At 60.3% G+C, this 18,136-nt stretch overlaps 1 protein-coding gene across 1 annotated transcript; it reads right to left on the reverse strand.

Annotated features, from left to right (window-relative positions):
- Window positions 1–144: 144 nt before the first annotated feature.
- On the reverse strand, window positions 145–17,409 carry NCLIV_021760 (leucine rich repeat containing protein / ankyrin repeat containing protein; the record flags this gene model as incomplete). The annotated part of the gene is made up of 11 exons (XM_003882370.1): window positions 145–1,764; window positions 2,145–2,282; window positions 2,736–2,865; window positions 3,284–4,445; window positions 4,926–6,033; window positions 6,300–6,677; window positions 7,083–7,168; window positions 7,572–9,559; window positions 9,895–10,912; window positions 11,341–11,526; window positions 11,943–17,409. The coding sequence occupies 11 exons, from the start codon at window positions 17,407–17,409 to the stop codon at window positions 145–147; spliced, it is 13,281 nt and encodes a 4,426-aa protein (XP_003882419.1).
- Between the last annotated feature and the right edge of the window lie 727 nt (window positions 17,410–18,136).

Below are 18,136 nucleotides of genomic sequence, written 5' to 3' on the forward strand. Positions count from 1 at the left end.
TCCAGCGGCACATCCTCTCCCTCTCTCGCGAAAATCGGTCACCTCGTCCGCACATTTCTCCAGACACGCGGGGGTAGATGCCTATGTTCATGTCTCTAACAAGCAAGGGTCTCTCCCCACGCATCCAGAGACGGCGGGGTCTCTTCAGAGAATCGAGTAGAAGGCGGCGCAGTGTCGGCAGAGACGCACGCCACCAACGTGTGGGGTTTGGGCGGCGGCCTGCGCTGGCGGGCCAGGCGTGTGACTTCTTCGGCCTCTTCTTCGGCCTATATTCGGGGGTTTTGCGTTTTGAGCCCGCCGACCGGGAGATGTTCGGCCTCTGTCGATCTCGGCTTGGTGGCTGGCCGCGAGGCGCCGAAGAACGTCGAGCCGCCGCTGCAGCCGAAACAGGGGAAGGTACGCGAGCACGTGCTTTTGTTGAATCCAAGTTGCATGCATGCGTGCGCGTTGCAGCTCGAGGCTCTGGAGACGCGAGATCCGGTGTCGGCCGCCAGGCTTCTCCGAGAGACTGGCCTCGCAAGGGAGACGAGCGTTGTCTCCTCGCTGTTCGGCGTCCTCGCCACCTGGAAACGGCAAGCGCGAGCGGTCGGATTGACCCGGCGCAATCGAAGAAAGAGGCGTCTCTGGACTGTCGCCGGAGGTCGCCGTGAGCAGCAACTCGTGGGGCGTCGTCTCTTCGAGGAGTTCTCGTGAGGGCGACAAGAGGTCTTCGGAGCGACGCGTCGTCTCTGACGGGTTGCTGTCGCCGCGAAGGACTGACGCATGCTCAGCGGCTCTCACGGCCTGCACAGGGAGGCAGCGTGGCTGTGGCCGCTTCGCCTTCTCTGCGGCGTCGCTCTCCTCTCCTGGCCGAGGCGAGCTGTGGAGCCCCGCACCGGGGTTGGTTCGGATCCGTCGGAAACCTGGAAAGAGGCTGCGGAGACTCGCGAAGGATTTGTGGCCCGTCTCCTTCCCTCGACGCGCTGTGCATACACCGGCAGGGGCGTCCGCTGGACCTCCACCTGCATCGGGTGAACCGTCGCGCCCTTGTGCGAAGGTGGGTCGAGAGGAGCCGGGAGAGGCGGCGCTGGTGTTGCTCTTCCGAGGAAGTTTGTCTTTCCGCGAGGATTTGAGATGACCAAAGAGGCCCGCTGAGCGAAGCCACGGATGCGAGAAACCGCCTCTCTCGCCTTCTTCGCTCCGCTCCCATGGTTGGCTCGGCGACGAGCAAGACAAGGACGAAGACGACAGTGGGGTCGCCTCGCCCAGCCCGGGGGCAGCGCCTCCCCCGTCTCCGACTGGCGACGGCAGAGACACAGCAGCGTCGGAGCGAAAAACAGAGGGCGACGGATCCGTCCTTCTCTCGTCTTTGGCCTCACCCCTGTCCACACGTTCGTCCGTTTTCCCAGGCAATTCGATTCCGGGGCTCGACCCTGGAGTCAACTCGCACGACCGCTCGTCGTTCGCCGTCACCATTTCATCCTGAACCGCAGATCCCCCACTACCGTCTGCTGGCTCGTAGCTCCGATCGGCTTCTGTCTCTCCCCTCTCTTCGGCTGGAGACCCTTGCGCGCGTTCGTCTCCTTGCAGACGCCACGCGGCGGGAGACTGGCCGGGAACGGTTCTTGGTTCGTCGTCTTCTCCAGTCTCGCGTCGCGCGTGCGCTCTCGTCTCAGCTTCGCCTACGTCCACCGACGTGCCCGGTGAAAGCTCTTCCGGAAAGGAAGGAGAACGCGACTCTTCCAACATCGTCGCAAGAGAGTCGGCGGCGCTGTCTCCGCTGCTCTGCATGCGAAAACCGAACAGGAACATCGAAACACCAGACGCATGCACAGACGCTGAGATCCAAAAGCCTGCCACTGGCGAGAAGAATGGCCCGAGAGATCACCCATAACGTGGCTCTCGCTCCGTTCAAAGTAATATACAGATACCGACGAAACCGGAAGAGCCAGGTCAGACTACCAGAAACAAGATACAAGAAAACGTGCACATCCATATCTCCGTAAGTAACCACCAAATGTATAGACATATGTACAGAGAAAACCGAAACCGATATATGCATGTATATCTCTGCGCACACATACACCGCGATTCAAAAGTGCATGCATATACTTTTATATACATGGAAATGCATGAACTTATATACATACGTTCTTTTGACTAACCTCTAGCGGCGTTGGCTCAGCGACGTCATCGGCGAGATCCCCGTGACACATTTCAGGTTTCGTAGGAATTTGGCTTCCAGCGTCTTCCTTGAATTCCAGAAGCTGCTTCGGATGCAACCAGTCTCGCAGCTCGTAGGGCTAAGAAGGAAGACGAAAGCGCGTGCAGAGAAAGAAAAAAGATACATCAAAGGAATGTCTCCTGCGTTCGAGACTCTGAAACCCTCTCAGGTAACCGTGAGACCTCGTGTTGGGAGCGGCAACTGTTTCGCTCTCTCCGTTTCAAAGTGTCCATGCTCCATCCCTACTACTCTGTCTTCGGCAAGTTTCTCCTCTCGCCCTAACTCACCGCGCGGCAACGACGATTTCATTCTCATGTCTAGCACAGTATCTCCTATTCAGATTCTTCTTACCAAATTTCTCTCTCTCTCTCTATATATATATATATGTATGGAGTAGGCACTGGACCCACGAATTGGTTCGAAAGTGAAGATAGCCAGTAATCATCGGAGGAAAAGAGGACTCTCTCGATTTTTCTGCACTTCGTCTCGGGGCGTCTGTGAAGTTGGAAGCCCCTTGGCCTCGACAACTCACTGGAGAGGAGTGAGACGCGTGAAGAAGGAGAGGCTGCCTCCGGCGTGCCGCGAGAACGTTGAGGAGAGGGAGCGGGAGCGGACGCTTGAGGGTGACGATGCATGCAGGGCAGTAGAAGAAGCCGCAACACCTGAACAGGAACAAAGAGCAGCGACGAGGGACCGGCGCAGGCATAAAGCACGATTTTCTACACACAGCATGCGAGTACACCTTCCCTTTCATCCACACGCAATCCTGACGTACACACACCCAACTCTGTAGTTGTACATGTGTCGCATACTCGTCTATGTATGTATGTATGTATGTATGTATGTATGTATGTATGTATGTATGTATGTAGTTGTATCTCCTCACATAGATCTACAGATGCACATTGAAATGCATACACGTATGTCTTCATATAAAGAGATGCATGCGCGAGAATGGATAGACTCTCAGATACACACGAGGGCCCTTGGCCACCGAGAGCCACGCGACGGCCGGTCGATCCAAAAGGTCCGTGCAGGCCTCGGCCGACGTTCTTTTTTTTCTGCGGCACATTCCCTTACTGGCAAGCAAGTCCCTCTGCACCAAGGAGGCAGTTAAGTTCCTCTACATTCGCGGGAGAGTGGAAAGGCAGCTTGGCGTCTCGGCCACCGCTCTGTCGCGAAGCGGATTTGGTTGGAGGCTGCGAGGCGGCTCTTTGGTGAGGGCGGAAAACCCCGGAGGCGCCGACAGCCGAGACACTGGGTTTTCCACCTTTGTGCAGAATCAGAGAAGGTGCGCGGGACCGCTGAGCGGATGGATCCTCTGAGGGCTCTGAAGCGAACGAAATAAGGAGACGATCTCCGCTGCTGTTCTCGAGGAGGCAGAGCGACTCCGAGGCAGCAAGTCGCCCCGAGGTGTGGAGTGCCAGCGCGAGAGCGGCTACGGCGACAGAAGAGGCAGCGGGGGACGAGGGACAGTCCGCGGAGCCCGAGCGCAAGAGAGGCGCCGCGGGCAGCAGATTCGGAACCCGGTAGGCGGAGACGCGCGAGGAGGGCGAGGAAGAGAGGAAGGAGAGACCAGACAAGATGAGGGAGGAGAGAGTGGCCTTCGCCTCTTCGTCGGAGACCTCCGCCCCACAATCCCAGCACGTGAAGAAGCAGGAAGCGACGGTTGTCGGTCCGAGGACTGCTGCAGCAGCCAGGGGAAAGGGCGGAGAAGCGCCTCCAGTGCACAAGATCGGAGAAGAAAGCGAGGAAGTTTCTTCGAAACACCCGAGCTCTTCAGACCGCCCAGAATCCCCGCCAATGTCGCGCAACTCGCAAGAAAGGGACAAAGAGACAGAAGGCGAGACAGGCGACGAGGTCACGCGCGCCTCTGTTCCTTCCTCGATTTGCGAAGCGGTGTCGGCCAAAGGCCGGAGAGAGGAAGACAAAGTTTCAAGCGGAGAGAGGTCCGCATGCAGTTCTTCTCGGGGTGGAGTCGCGCCAGAGGTCAGGTCTTTCCTCGCAGTCTCCGCGGGAGAGGGGGTCGCCTCTCCGACACGCGACACTGCCTCGTTGCACGGTTCTCCTCGCCCGGCGGACTGTCTCCAGCACGGAGACTCCACCTCGAGGGTGAAGGCCGAAGCGGGAGAAGACGCCGGGGACGCGGAGGAGAACGGCTCCACGGGACAGAGAGTCACGGAAGAGACGGCAGCCAGGAAATGCGCGCCTAAAAGAGGAAGAAGAAGGACGTCGCCGGATCCTGGAGACAAAAGACAAAAGAAAATGGAGGGGAAAACGGCGCTGAAAACACGACGGAGGAAGAGACGAACCCATCTTGCCGAACACATACCACAGAGTCGCATGCGCATGCGGGCATGCCCCGCTTAGGAAGCAGTTGTTTGCATGCAAACGAAATACATAGACGGAAAACAGGAGAGCGCTGGAAAACTGGAACACAGCGCGACTGCCCTGGGGAAAAGGGAGGCACGAACGAAAAGCGGAAGGACGAGACAGTCTCTTGCGAGGCTGAACAAATGTGCGAGACGGTCAAAACAGGACGCGCGGGTCCTTTGCTGCCAGACGAGAGGCGACACGGGGCGGGGAGACGCCCATAGAGAAGAAAAACGCGAGGAGAAACGAAGAGGAGAGAGCAGCGAAAAAGGGAAACGAAGAGGAACGAACAGACAGCCCGCGGTGTGGCGCACGGCTCGGCTTTGTGTCGTTTGTGTTTTTGACCTACTGCTGCTGCGTCGCGCGGCTCTCGTGCTGACGACGGCCAGCATCGCCAGAGCTTCTCTTTTCAGATATTGAAAGCGTTTCGGCCCGTCCCGCGAACTCTCACGCGGACTCGACTCCTTCTCTCGGCCTTCTCCCTCTCCGTTCTTCCCTGCACTTGTCGGCCTCCCATGAGACGCTGTACGTACACTCGAGACATGTCCGCTCGCCTCGAGTTCTCGCACGTCCCGCACGCCTGTTAGGTTTTCTGCTCCCAGGAGACGCGTGGCGAGATGCCACAAACGCCTATGGAGCGAGTCGAAAGAATGCCGGACGGCCTCTGCGCCCCCAGCGTGGCAGGCGGATCTTCCTTCCTCTCTTGGTTTTTCACCCAGCGCCTTGTCGCGAGCCAACACAGCCCCATCGGGTCCGCGCCTGTGGGTCTCCCGGTTCGCCTTTCCGTCCGTTTCACAGTCTGACGGCTCCGACGTCGATTTTTGGCGCTCCTGCGCAGGCTCGTTTCGTTCCCCAGTCTCTTCTTGTCTTCTCTCTTGTTTGTTTGCGGCGCGTCTTCTCTCCCTTCGCACTTCCGGCCTTTCACAGTTGTCCTTTGCCTCCGCGGTGAGTCGCGAGAGAACGAGTCCGGCCGCGAGAACCGCCGGCGGCGGAAAGAAGCCTGAGGTAAGGAGGAGCGAGAGCGAGCGGTAATCGCCTTTCCTGATCGCTGTCACGACAGCTTGCAGGCGTGTGAGGAGCAGAATCTGGTTTTCCAAAGCCGAGAGCTGTTCCTTATCGGACTTTTCGGTCTCTTTTGCGTCTCCCCGGGTACGCACGCCTGCATCTGAGCTGCGACGAGGAAAGCGAGGCACCGGCCCTTCGCGCGAGGTCGCCCCTGCGACAGGGGAAAACAGAGAACAAGGCGACGCACACGAGGGAAACGCAACGGAGAAAGACGAGGGGGGAAAACTCGAGGAGACAGAAGTCGAGGAAGAGAAGAAGGGGAGGCACAGAAATCCCTGGGTGCCAAGAGAGCACGCGGGGCACGAAAGGAGAGGCTGATACAGCAGGCGAAGGAGAGCCGCATATTGGTTGCCATGGACAGCTGCAATGACGCACTGAAGGAGTGCGCGAACCTGAAGAGGAACACGAGGAAAAAGAAACAGAGGGTCGCAGGGAAAGATTGCGGTAGCGAAAGAGAAGGAAGGATTTCACAGACGACAACGAAGAGTCTGGAGGTATAGCGAGACCAGAGGGGAGAGAGTCTGTTTTTCGTGTGCTCTCTCCAAACCGTGGTGCGAATTCCCTTCTCAGACACAAACAGGCAGCCGCGGCACCTGCGCTTTCAGGAGTTCTCCATGGAAATAGAAAAGATGGCCTTCTTTTCGTTGCATGCACCCACCGTGAGGAATTCTGATTCGTGCGCGGTCTCCCGATCCACGCTGTCTTCGGCGCCTTCAAAGAGAGGCGTTTGTGCGATCTCTCTGCGCCGACGTTCACAGCCGCAGACAGCCGCGGAGCAGTACAAGAGCATGTCGCTAAGAAGACGGACGTCCCCTTGCATGCACGCAGCGAGGAGAGGAAAGGCGCCGTCTTCGTTTCTCTGGCGGAGGAGGAGACGGCGCGGATCGGGGTCAGAGCGCGTCCCCGCCGGCGGGGCAGAACCCGACCGGACCGAAGAGACGCTGCTCGAGTCCCCCAAATCCAGGGACATGAGAAAGTGGAAAAGATTTTGACGAGACAGCGAAGGCGAAGGAGACGCCAGACCGCGGAGACAGTCCTGCGGGCATTGTGCACCAGAGACACCCGACGAGAGGGGAGGGGGACGCGTAAAAAATGACAGGAAGGAAACACGGCAGGGTTGGGATGGAGAAAGGCATAGAGAGGAAGCGAAACGAGGAGAGCGCAAGAGAAGAGTGGTTTCGACTGGGCGGGAAGAGGCAGGAGAAGGGAGAGAGGTAGCCGGAGGAACGGGAGAGAGACGAAGACGCGGATGGGTGTCAGTTTGAGCATCCTCTGTACAAAAAGGAAGGTTTGTGGAGAAAGCGGGAAAAGCGCAGCGTACTTTGTCATTGACTGACTTCAAGCACAAAGCGTTTCAGCATTGCGTTTTACAGACAAAGCACCAAACCAAGGCATGCAGTATTCGTAGAGAGAAGACCCCAGCCCGGTTCGGCCAGCCTACCGCGGGCGAGATTCCCTTAGCAAGAAGAAGTAGAAGCGAATCATGGGAAACCGGCGTTCGCATCAACAGCGCTCTTCTTTTCTCCCCTGAAGAAAACGAAGAAACGCACAAAGAGCAACAGGATGCAACGAGAGGAAAAGAAGAGGGGAGACACAACCAGGCGAATAAGCGCGGCCTTGCGCGATATCGGGCAAAACACGTCCGTGAAGAGAGACAGTTCCTGCCTCCCCTGCTAAAGGGCAACGATATGCATGCAAGCATTGAACCCTGGAGATAACCACATGCATTCACAAGAACCAATAACACAAATGCATAAACATTTACATATTTTTACATACATTTATATATATATATATATATATCGCAAGACGTCGACTTAGGTGTGTAGAGCGAAATGTCCACATGTAGGACTCCCCACTAGTGTGTAACGAGAGCTTGGACACCGGTCTCTGTTGGTCCTCTGATGTTTCCCTGTGTGTCAGTTCTGACTTGGCTGAAGAGTGTCGAAAATGAGCATGGACAGATCTTCGTTTCCGTGGGCGACGGCGAACTGGAGGAGGCTCCATGTCTCCCGGTCAGCCTCATTTCGCCGCCTATGTGCCCGTTTATGTCGTTTCTCGCGAACAGCTCTTGGCTTCTCTCTCTCCAAGTCGCGGTTGCGGCAGTCTCGCCCCCCCTCCCGTGGCTCTGCGGCGCGTCGGCTGAGCGGATCTCGCGCTGACGAAGCGAAAAGGTCTGCTGAGGCGGCAACTGACCCCGCGCGTTCTTTGTGTCGATGGTGTGAGAAGAACCTTTGCGAGTCCGCGCGGCGACTGGAGCCCCTGGACGCGTCTCTGGATTTAACGGTTTGAGGCGTGTCTCGAGTCTCGCCCGGTCCCTCTGCTCTCCGCAGCTCTTCGCTCCCGGTGGCGTCTGTGCCGTGTCTCGCTCTGCCCCGACTGTCGTCTCTCCCAGCAGGGACAGAGAGAGGCGACGAAGTGAAGTCGCCGTCCTGGCGCTGCGAGACAGCTTGCTGTCCATCGCCGTGTGGCAGGATTCCGACGCCCGCATTCTCCCCTTCCGTCTCGTGCACTCCGGCATGTTCCAGGACTCTCTGGTTCCCGTCGCTGCCGCGCCGTCTTGCGGAGCTGAGCGCCTGAGAGAAGAGTGTGTCTTCCTCGCTGAAACTCGAACTCGCGGATATCTCTCTCCAGGTATAGGCTGTCGCATCTCGCCTGAGAGTCTCGAGCGCACAGCCGTGGCAGAAGGCGCAGACGCTCTCTTCCCAGTTGATGGTTTTCCGGTCCCGGCGTTGCATGCGCCCCCGGTGGGCTTCGAGCGGCGAGAGGCAGTCGTCGCTGCCGTACGCGGAGGCTGTGCATGCGGGGCAGAACGCAGCAGAAGAGAGAGCGTGTGCTGGGCTCTCGTCTCCGTCGCTCCTTCTCGCGCCGGGGCTGCTGTCTCGCGAGGCGCACGAGAGAAAGCAAGGCGATTCGCAGGACGACGTCGAGGCAAACGAAAAGGGAGGGGAAAGCGTACCCAGAGACGCCGACGAACGCGTCTCAGAGGAACGCCGACTGCGACCTCGCGCCTCGCCAGGCGCCGCCATGACACTTTGCGAGGAAGGAAGGCAATCACCTGCGCACCGAGAAGGCGCGCGGACGTGCGGGAACGACGTCCGGCCCTCAGGAGACGGCTCTCGGCGCGAACTGCTCGCGGATCTCCGCTCGCGTTCTCGTCCTCTTCGCGTCTCTCCTGTCTGCCGCTGAGGAAGCTCCTGCCACGCGTCTCCGGTCTCTCCTGTTGGTGGAAAAACCACAGCTCCGGCCCAAATATCCTCAGCTTCCCGTGAGGGGGAAGATGTAGGACACGGCGAGGCGTCGCGAGAAAGGCGTGCGACCGCCCGCCCGCCTTTCGCCGCGCGTCCTTCCCCGCTCGTCTCCCGGCTCGCCCTTCTGGCCGCCGGCTCTCCTTCTTTCGAAGTGCCGGCTGGCGTGTCTGTACAGCGCACCCTGCGGAGTGGGCTTTCGCCCGCTCCCGTCGTCGCGCGCTCGCCGCCAAGCCAGGCGTGCGCCTCTCTGGAGCGCCCAAAGAGGGGCTGAAACGCAGCGAGCTTCGAGGAAAGCAATCTCTGAGATAGTAGAGACACGAGACGAAAGGGCGGACCCTCAACGGCTGCGCCCTGTAACGCGTCGAGTGCAACCTGCGCGAGTGGCCGAGAGGCAGTCTCGAGGAACCCGCAAGGCAGAGAAGAAGACGGGCGAGGACCGTTAGGAGAGGAAAGTGGACGAGGAGGAGACGGAGAAGCAGGAGGGGGGGCCCCCGTGCGGGTTTCCTCGAAACACGACGACGACGCGGGAGGTGTTGAAGGCGAGGTAGCGACGCGAGGCGAGAGGACACGGGCTGCTGCAAACGCCGCCTCAGTTGCAGTGAACAGGGAGCCGCCGCTGTACGCAGCGAGGATGCGGCGCTCTGAGGCAAAGAGAGGCGCGCGGAGCCTGAAGAGAAAACCAGCGAAAAAAGAATTCGAACGGCAAATCGGGAAAACGCGAGAAAAGAGTGGGCGGGACGGACGAGAAAGAGCGGAAGAAGACCGTGCCAAGGGGAAGGAGGCGCCAAACACACTTCGAGACTGCAGAGAGAGAGAGGCGGGAGGACGCGACTCCAGAACCGAGCGGAGAGACGGTTTCGACACCTGAGCTGGCCGGGGTCTCGGGCGGCCAGCGAGAGGACAGGGCGAGAGCGCGAGGCAGAGAACCACGGACAGAGTCGATGTCCAGCAAGAGACGAGCAGCTGGAGAACGGAACGCCACACAGGGCACAACCCACCTACCTCTCACAGGGGTCAGATACGTCCTCGCTCTTGAGTCGACAGTCTCCGCCTCGGCCTCGTGTGTACGGACTCCCACCCGTCATCGCTGGGTGTACGCTCGGCTCTGGCACGTTCCCCGGTTGTGCGTCTCGTTCCTTTTCGCCGGATGTACCCGCGTGCTCGACTCCTCTTTTCTCCCCCCGTTCCTCGTCTGTCTGCTCCTTCTCGACCGCGAGATCTGAATCATCGCCCGCTTCTTCTGTCTTGTGTCCTCGTCGAGGCGCCCGTCCAACTCCCTCCTCAATCGCTTCCTCTGCACGCAGCGACAGACTCACTTCGTCGATGATGCTGGAAACCAGTTGAGGAGATATCACGCCGTCGTTCCACGTCGACAAGGAGGCTGAGAGCTCCTTCTCGTCAAATCCCGTCTTGCCTTTTTCCTCGCCCTCTCCTGCCTGCCTCTGTCGATTTGCGCCTTCAGTCTCAGCTCGTTCGCGACGCGCGGCCGCGGTCGGTCCGGAGGGCGCGGCGCTGGTGTGCGCGCTGAGAGTTTCGCCGAAAAACTCCTCCTCGTCCATCAACTCGATCCTCTCAGGTGGTTCGTCGTTCTCAGAAGTCCGCACGAGAAAGTAGTGCGCCTCCTCCGTCTTCGCGGCGTCTCTCTCCTGCAGGACAACCGGCGTCGCAGGCGCGCCGCCGCCAGGGGCGCCAAGGGAAACAGGTCGTGTCTCAGACGACACAGAGGCAGTGAGGGGAACTGCGAGAGCGGAAGGAGCGGGAGAGGCTGAGGGAGGAGAGCAGTCGGGTTTGGCGCGAGACACGTCCGAGAGGAAATCCGCACTCGCTGACGAGTCCGCTGACCGTCTGAGGATCTCAGGGCGCGAAGAGCGCGAGGTGAGAGCATGCGAAGAGGGGAACGAAGCAGAGAGACAGCGCTCAGGCTGTTCATCGCGCTGCAGAGACGAGAAGGAAAGATTCGGGGAGGACGCGGGAGGGTGCGACGGGTGTTGGTTCCGGCTGAAACGCTTGGCAAAACATGCTGAGAACAGCGCACGAAAAAAAAGTGGAGAACAGCACACGAAAAAGAAAGTGGAGAAGAACTGCTCACGAAAAAGAAAGTGAAGGGGCGTGGAAAAAACGATTAGACGGAGGGGGATGGACGTTTCCTCTCCCCGAAATCTGAACAGACTTCGGGTCCCTCTTCGACCTTGAGGCTTCCTCGCCACACGCCCGAACGCTCGGCCTCCAGGTCAGCGCGTTCCTCCCCCTGACGCTGACGTTCTTCCAGATTTTCCTGGAGCCGACAGCCAGTGAAAATCTTCTCGAGTTGACACAGCATTCGCCGACAAACCCCGGCGTTGCTTTCTGAAGCGTTTCCCTCGACGGAAGAACGTCTCCCCCTTGCTAAACAGTTTCCCCTTCAGTTCCAACCGTTCTCTCTCCGTGGCGCTCCCCTCCTTGACGTACATCGAGCTGTCCTGTGCGTCACTTTCCACAGATCCAGGACGTCTTGCTGATGAATTGTTCTCTCGATCGCTTGTTGATGCTGGCCCCTCGCGACGGCCTGGGCAGATCGCCCCTGCCGGTTCAAAACGGAGACGCACGCCCCGCCTTCGAGCAGCTGCTGAACCACCTGCACGTTTCCTGCATGCGCTGGAAAAAAAGAGACAAGCAGCTGCAGGCTTCAGGCATCGATTCTAAAGACAGGAACGGAGAGCGCAGTACCGGAAAACGCTACTGGCCTTCCTGTCACGAATCTCGAAAGAGCCTCCACCTAGTGTACATACATCGATCTACATACCTCAGCTCTGACGCAATCGCATAAATAAATATATAAAGAAAGAGAGAGACGTGCACTCACATCCCTCCCTGTCCACAGGTCTACAAACAAACCTACACTGAAATATATATATATATATATATATGGATGTATATAGATGTATGAATACATGTATGTATGCATGTAGATATGAGTTGATGGGTAATGCGCAGGAGATTGGGCATGTGAAGTCTCATCATCTTTGTCCGCGTTTGTCTGACTGATCGCGCTCCTTGTGGCTGCGGAGTACCAGCTAGATGAAGAGCCGTCCAGAGGTGCGTGCCGCCTCTGAGGTTGAAGTCGAAGGCAAACGGACACACGTAGGTTTGCGTCGTGTACTGCAGAATGTCTACGCCTCCTACTTCCGCTAGAATTCCCGGCACCAGAGCATCCGCGCGCTCTCCTCTGTCTTCAGAGCGGCACGTTGGCTGTCGACTCGAGTCCCAACTCAAGCCTCCGCTTCTTCGCGTTAAGGCCACGGCGGCTGCCGTGACAGCCTGCGCGAAGACCACCCCCGCCGAGGAGCTTTGCAGCTGGTCCCAGAGAAAGCGAAGACGCTCTTCCTCCCTTACTCCAGCAGAAAACGAACGCGGGGAAGGCGGCCCGCGAGACAAGGATACAGACACCTGCCGCCTCCCATCCGCTTCCTTCTCTTCTTGTCTCCCTTCTTGTCGATTCTCTTGTCTCTCTTCTGGGCGATCCTCCTGTCTCTCTTCTTGGCGTCGCCCTGCCTCTCTCTCTCGCATGACAGCACGGAGAGCCGGCGTCTGAGCTGCGGCCAGGAGAAACGGATTCGGCGGGGGTACAGACGAGGACAGAGAGGGGGGATTCGCCTCTGGAGGCGTCGCCGGGGAGAGAGGAGAGGTTGGCACTTTATCGCCATTTTTCGCCTGGGTCTCGCCTTTTGCTCCCTCCGGTTCCGCCTGCGCGTCCTTCTCAGAAATCAGCTCGCTGCGCCCGTGACCGCCTCCTTCGGCGCCCCCCGCCTGCGCCGCGCGCGTCATTCTTTCTGCACTGGTTTCCCGTGCTTGCCCGCGTTTCCCTTCCACCCACATGTCTCCGCAAGGCACGCCGACTCTCCAGCGCGGGGCGTCTCTGTCTCGCTCGGCGCGCTCGCCAGCCTGCTTGTCTGTGTGTCGCTCGCCAGAGCCGCTCGCGGGCACGTTGCGCGGAGACTCGCCCGCCTCGGCAGCCCGCGTGAACAGGCGCGCCGCCGCGAGGAGAGACGCCAGGGGAGCGAGGAAATCCACGCGCTCTGCATGCGCACAGGTCCCGCGCATGCACCGCGGATCGGTCACCTCGGCGAGCTCCGCCAGGAACCAGAACGCGAACGTCTGGCCTCGACGAGCCGCCAAATGAATCGCGCCCCACATGTCGTTGTTCAGCTGGTTGGCGCGGATACACAAACGGACCTCAGAAGACAGAAGCGACGAACAGGGAGAGGAAAAAGAAGAGGAGGAAAAGGAAGAAGGAGAGGTGGAAGACGAAGAAGTGAAGGCGGGGTCGTCGCTTCTGCGGTTTCGGGTTTCCCAGCCTGCACTGCCTCGTCGCGCTTTCTCCGTGGGCTCAGCCGGTTTCTCAACACATGGAGATTCTAGCGGCAGCACGCGTGCGTCCGGGGCGTGTGCGCGGGGATGACGAAGAAGCAGAAGCCCGACTTCTACAGACGGTGGGAGGGGATTCCCCAGAAGAGCCAGAAAGTGCGCCCTGACGCGTGCGTATTCGCTCTCTCGGCTCGAGGGCGAGGACGCACCATCGCTCGGACTGCGGGAGTCTCTCAAGACGCATGCCTCCTGTCCTCCCGAGAGCGCCCGGCCTGTCTCGCGCCCCGACGCTTCGCCGCGCTCGCCGTCCTTTCTTCTCTGCTCTGCCGCGTCCGCCCGTTGCGCCTCCTGGCCGCGGATCCCCCGAGACGAAGCAGAGTGCGAGGGATCGTCTGCCCGCGGAGTCATCTCAGGCGTCAAACCGAGTCCGGCGGGTTTTCGTCTCCGCGCGAGACGCCGCGTCGGATCGAGGACGATCGCGGCGAGGTCTGGGCTGCCTTTGTCGAAGATCGAGAAGAGCACGTGGAGCGCCGTGTTCCCATCTGCGTCCACAGCGGTCGGGTCCGCCCCCGCATGCAGGAGAAGCGCACACAACGGAAACTCAAACATCACCGTGGCCACATGCAGCGGCGTCCCGTAGATGCCTGCGCCGGAGTTCAAGACCCGGTACGAGGCCAGCAGGCTTCGTTGAAACGGCGACAGCGCTTGCTCCTCGGAGGCTGGAGACGGCGACTTCGGAGCGCTGGGGCAAGACTGCCCCGAGGCAGCAGGCGACAAGAGAACACCCGAGCAGGACGAGGCGTCTGAATCTGGAACATGCCCGGCAGGCACCGTGTACGGAAGAAGGAGAACCGTTGACTCCACACCCGGTGAAGCGGTGTCTCCGCCTGACTCGCCTGCTGTCGGCGCGACCCGTGACGCCCGAAGGCCACCTGTAACGCCTTTCGCTTGACGCAGTCGCCTCGCAGCCTCCTCGGCAAGGAGCGCGACGACGTTGAACTGGCCTTCCTTGACCGCCAGGAAGAGCGGGGAGGCCGCGTCGACGTCCAGTGCGTTGAAATCCGCGGACCCCTGCAGGAGCGCTCTCGCGACGCCCTCGTGGCCTTCGAGCGCGGCGACGTGCAGGCGCGTGCGCTGCTTTGCGTCCCGAGCAAAGACCACGTCGGCGGCGAAGGCGCGCGAGACAGCCAGCCGCACCTCGACCACGCAGAGCGAGAACAAGAGCCCCGCCACGGCCGGCGGAAGATCGGACGAACCTCCAGAGGGGCGTATCCAAGTGGGGTGACGAGGCGGAGCTCGCGACGACGCAGAACAAGACGAAGCGGGAGAGACGGGACAGCGAGAAAAGGTCGAGGCAAGGTGGCGAGCGGCAGCAAGGAGTTGCGGAGACGGCGACGATGCGGGACAGAGCCACGCGTCGACGTCGGTCGAGAAGAAGTGAACAAATTCGAGGAAGGAAATGCAGCAAGGGCAGGCGAAAGAGAAGGCGGAGAGAGCAGCGCCGCACGGCGAATCTTCAGGCACAGCTGGAGAGAGGTTCCCGTCGGCGTGAGATGCCAGCAACTCCGAGGCCGCCCAGGGGGCGAGAGGCGCTGCTTCCGGCTGGTCTCTCGAGTGGAAAGGTGACTGAAAGCTTCCCTCAGTTCCCTCGTCGGACCGCCTTTCTCGTCCCGTTGCTTCGACACCGGCCTTCCCAGCCGGGTTCTCGCAGATGCCTCTCTCCGCGCCGCCGAGAGTCACGCGCCTCATCAGCGCAGCAAACCGACGGCACGGATGAGCGCCGCAGAGAAGCAGGTGATCCTTGTCGCCTCGTGCGCCGCGGATCTCACCCGAGTTGCCTTCGGGAAAATGAAAACGAAGAGCACGGCTGCCAGTCTCTCCCGGCCCTGTGCAGGATTCTCCGCCCGACCGTCGAAAGGTCGTCTCAGGTCCCGGACTTCTCTCTCGCTCGTCCTCCTCGGAAGCTCCGGCTCGACCTTCCGGCGGCGTCGAGGCTCCTTCCCGCTCTGCCTTGATCTCTGCCTCGACCTGCGCAAGCAGGTGCGCGGCCTGCGCATGCAGCCAGCCCTCGAGGGACCGCATGCGGCCGAAGAACTGACGCATCAACGTGCCGCGAACGACGCGGGGAAACGGCGGCGAGGTGTACCGAAGCCAGTCGAGAGAGAGCTCACGCAGATGCGACAGTCGGTGGAGGCCGAGCGGGAGGAGCGTAAAGACGTTGCAGTGTACGTGCAGCTGCGACAAGTTGCGGAAAAACAATGCAGACTCCGAAGCCTCTGAAGAAGCCGCGCGTGAGGCAGACGCCGACGGAGGCAGCGATGGGGCCTCGCAGAGAAGGAAGGACAAATCGTCGACGAAATTCGAGTCCAGGCGAAGTTTCCGGAGGGGCGAGATTCGAGTGTCTGCACCACCTTCTGCTTCGCCCTTTTCTTCCCCGTCGAGTTCTTCCCTCACCCCCTCTCGGCCTGCCGCACTGCCTCGCCTCTCCGTTCCTTTCCTCGTTGTCGCTGCCACGGCAACGCTTGGATCTCCCTCCTGAACTCCCTCTTCCAAAGAGGGCGCAGTGGGGAATCCAGTCAAGAAGTTCGAGGTCAGCGAGAGCTTCGCGAGAGCCGGGAGAGCGAGGAGAACCGGCGGCACCGACACGAGGGCGTTCCCGTCCAGGAGGAGCGTCCGAAGGCACCGCAGAGAAGCCACGGACCCCGGGAGGACGGCGAGGTTGTTCGATCTGAGATCCAGGACTTGAAGGAAGGGAAGAAACGCGAAGAAGCCGTCGCCTCTTCCAACTGGTTTCGGCAGCGCGACATCCGACGCCAGCCGCATCGGCACGTCGCCCTCCCCCTCTGGAAGCCGGGTTCTCTTTCCCTCGCACCTTGCTGCGCTTTCGTCCGCCGCTTCCTGCGTTGATTCCTCCCTTTCAGAAGAGCCATCCCGCCCGGGCTGCGCGTAAAAGTCGGGCGCGAAGCGGCGGAGGCCGCAGTCTGCAGCGCGTAGCTCGACCACGCACAGTCCAGGCACATCGGGGAGTCCCCAGACGAGTTCTGGACTCAAGCATGTACAGCCTTCTTCGCCGGCGGGTTCCAAACGACCTCGGGGCGTTTCACAAAGCTCGCCCGCGACGTTTCCTGCATGCGGCGACGGCGGAGTCGAGGGCGCAGCAGACACGCGGGAAATCTGAAGAACGCAGGCATGCTCGCAGGGAACCTCCTCACCCCGCGGCGCGCTGTCCCCGCTCTGAGACGGACAGCCTGGCCCCGCTCGCGTTCCCTCAGAAACTGTCGAAGGCCGGGCGCCTTCGGCGAACAGGGAGGTAGCGCTCGGGACGGCGAGGCGAATTTCCTCGCGCTCGTCGGGAACGTCGCGTTCGTCCTCACTCTTGTCGGACTTGTGTTTCCGTTTCTTCAGTGTCACCACCACGGTCGGTCTGTCGAGCGCCTCAGGATCGAAGGCCGAGACCGCCGACGAGGCCGCGGGGAAAACGGTAATGCACCTTCCGGGGATTTCCAGCGGGAAGAGGGCGGAGAGAGAACTGCGAGATGTCAGGACACCTGCTTCCTTCGCCGCCCTTTGCACGTGCTCCCAAGACGAGGTGTACACAAACTGGTGCCGTGGCCGAGCCGCCGGACGCGACTCGGCTGCTGTCTCGCCGTTGACGGGCAGCGGGTCTTCTGCCTCTGCAGGTTTCACGCGTTTTCCTTCGAGGCGGTCCCGCGGTGGCGGCTGCAAGTCGTCAAAACGCCCTGTCGCTTCCTCTTCCTTTCTGGGAGGCCGCGAACCCGAAGAAGGGAGCGACATGAGGAAGGCTTTCCCTTGGGCTTCTGGGTTTCCAGCAGACTCACCAGAACGCAGAAGGCCCCGGTTGGGCAAAACTCCTCGCCCAACCTGTCCAGGTGGTCGTACACCTGAGTTCGGAGGCCCAACGACAGCAGGCACGCAACGACCCCTGTGGGGCGGCGAGGCTCCGCGCCGGCTTTCGAAGCTCCCGAAGGACTGCGATTGAAGAATGTCATGGTAAGTCACAATGCGCGAAGCAGTTCGCCCGAGAACTGGAGTAGCAGCGAAAGAGGACGAAGCAGAGCGAGAGACGGAGGAGGCAGGAGCAGAAGAGCCGGGCGAGGAGGCAGATGTCGGAGCTGCCTCCTCGGAAGACGGTCGAAAGACCCGCGGCCTCATCGTGGCGAGGCCTCGACTGAGCAGAGAAGACTCATGAGCTCAGGAACGTCTCCGCGCTCACAGCTGTCGCGCTCTTATTCTCGCTCCTCGGGCATCCAGCGTCAACGGGAAAATGAGCGAATCTTTGCCACACGCGCGCTTCTGCCGCAAAGCAGACTGTCACGCTGTGTCAATGCGTGTGCCTTTGAAGATGATGTGCAAAACTCCGTTCGGAAAGCTCGACTACTACCAACTGAACACACATATCGTCCAGGGACGGGACGCTGACTGCAGGACATCCATTTGCGAAAGACGCGCCCAAAACGCGTCGGAAAACGGGAAACAAACGCAAAGCAATCAAGGGAAAAACAATACGGAATCTGGTCTGCATTCGCCGGCAGGCGCCCCCGGTGGCATCCGCGTCCAAGACGCGCGGTGTACAGAAAACCGCCAGAGGATTCTCCTCACGACGAACACGTAGGCGATTCAGACAAAACCCGTTTTCCCCATTGGCTCTCACCGGCGTTCCTACGTCGCAAACCCGCCGTCTCACATAGAGCGTTTTGTCTGGAACGGCTGCGGCCGGGTCGGCACACAAGGAACAGCCTGACACCCCACACGTCCCAGGAAACCGTTGCGGTTGGCCTGGCGTAGGTTGCGCACTGTGCGCGGAGGCTTTTGCCTTCCGTCGAAGCCGCGGAGGCGTCTGTTGCGCGAAGAGGAGTCAAATTACGCAGGATGCAGATTT

This window comes from Neospora caninum, chromosome VIIa (assembly GCF_000208865.1).
Source record: "Neospora caninum Liverpool complete genome, chromosome VIIa".
In the NCBI taxonomy this organism is placed as follows: Eukaryota; Apicomplexa; class Conoidasida; order Eucoccidiorida; family Sarcocystidae; genus Neospora; species Neospora caninum.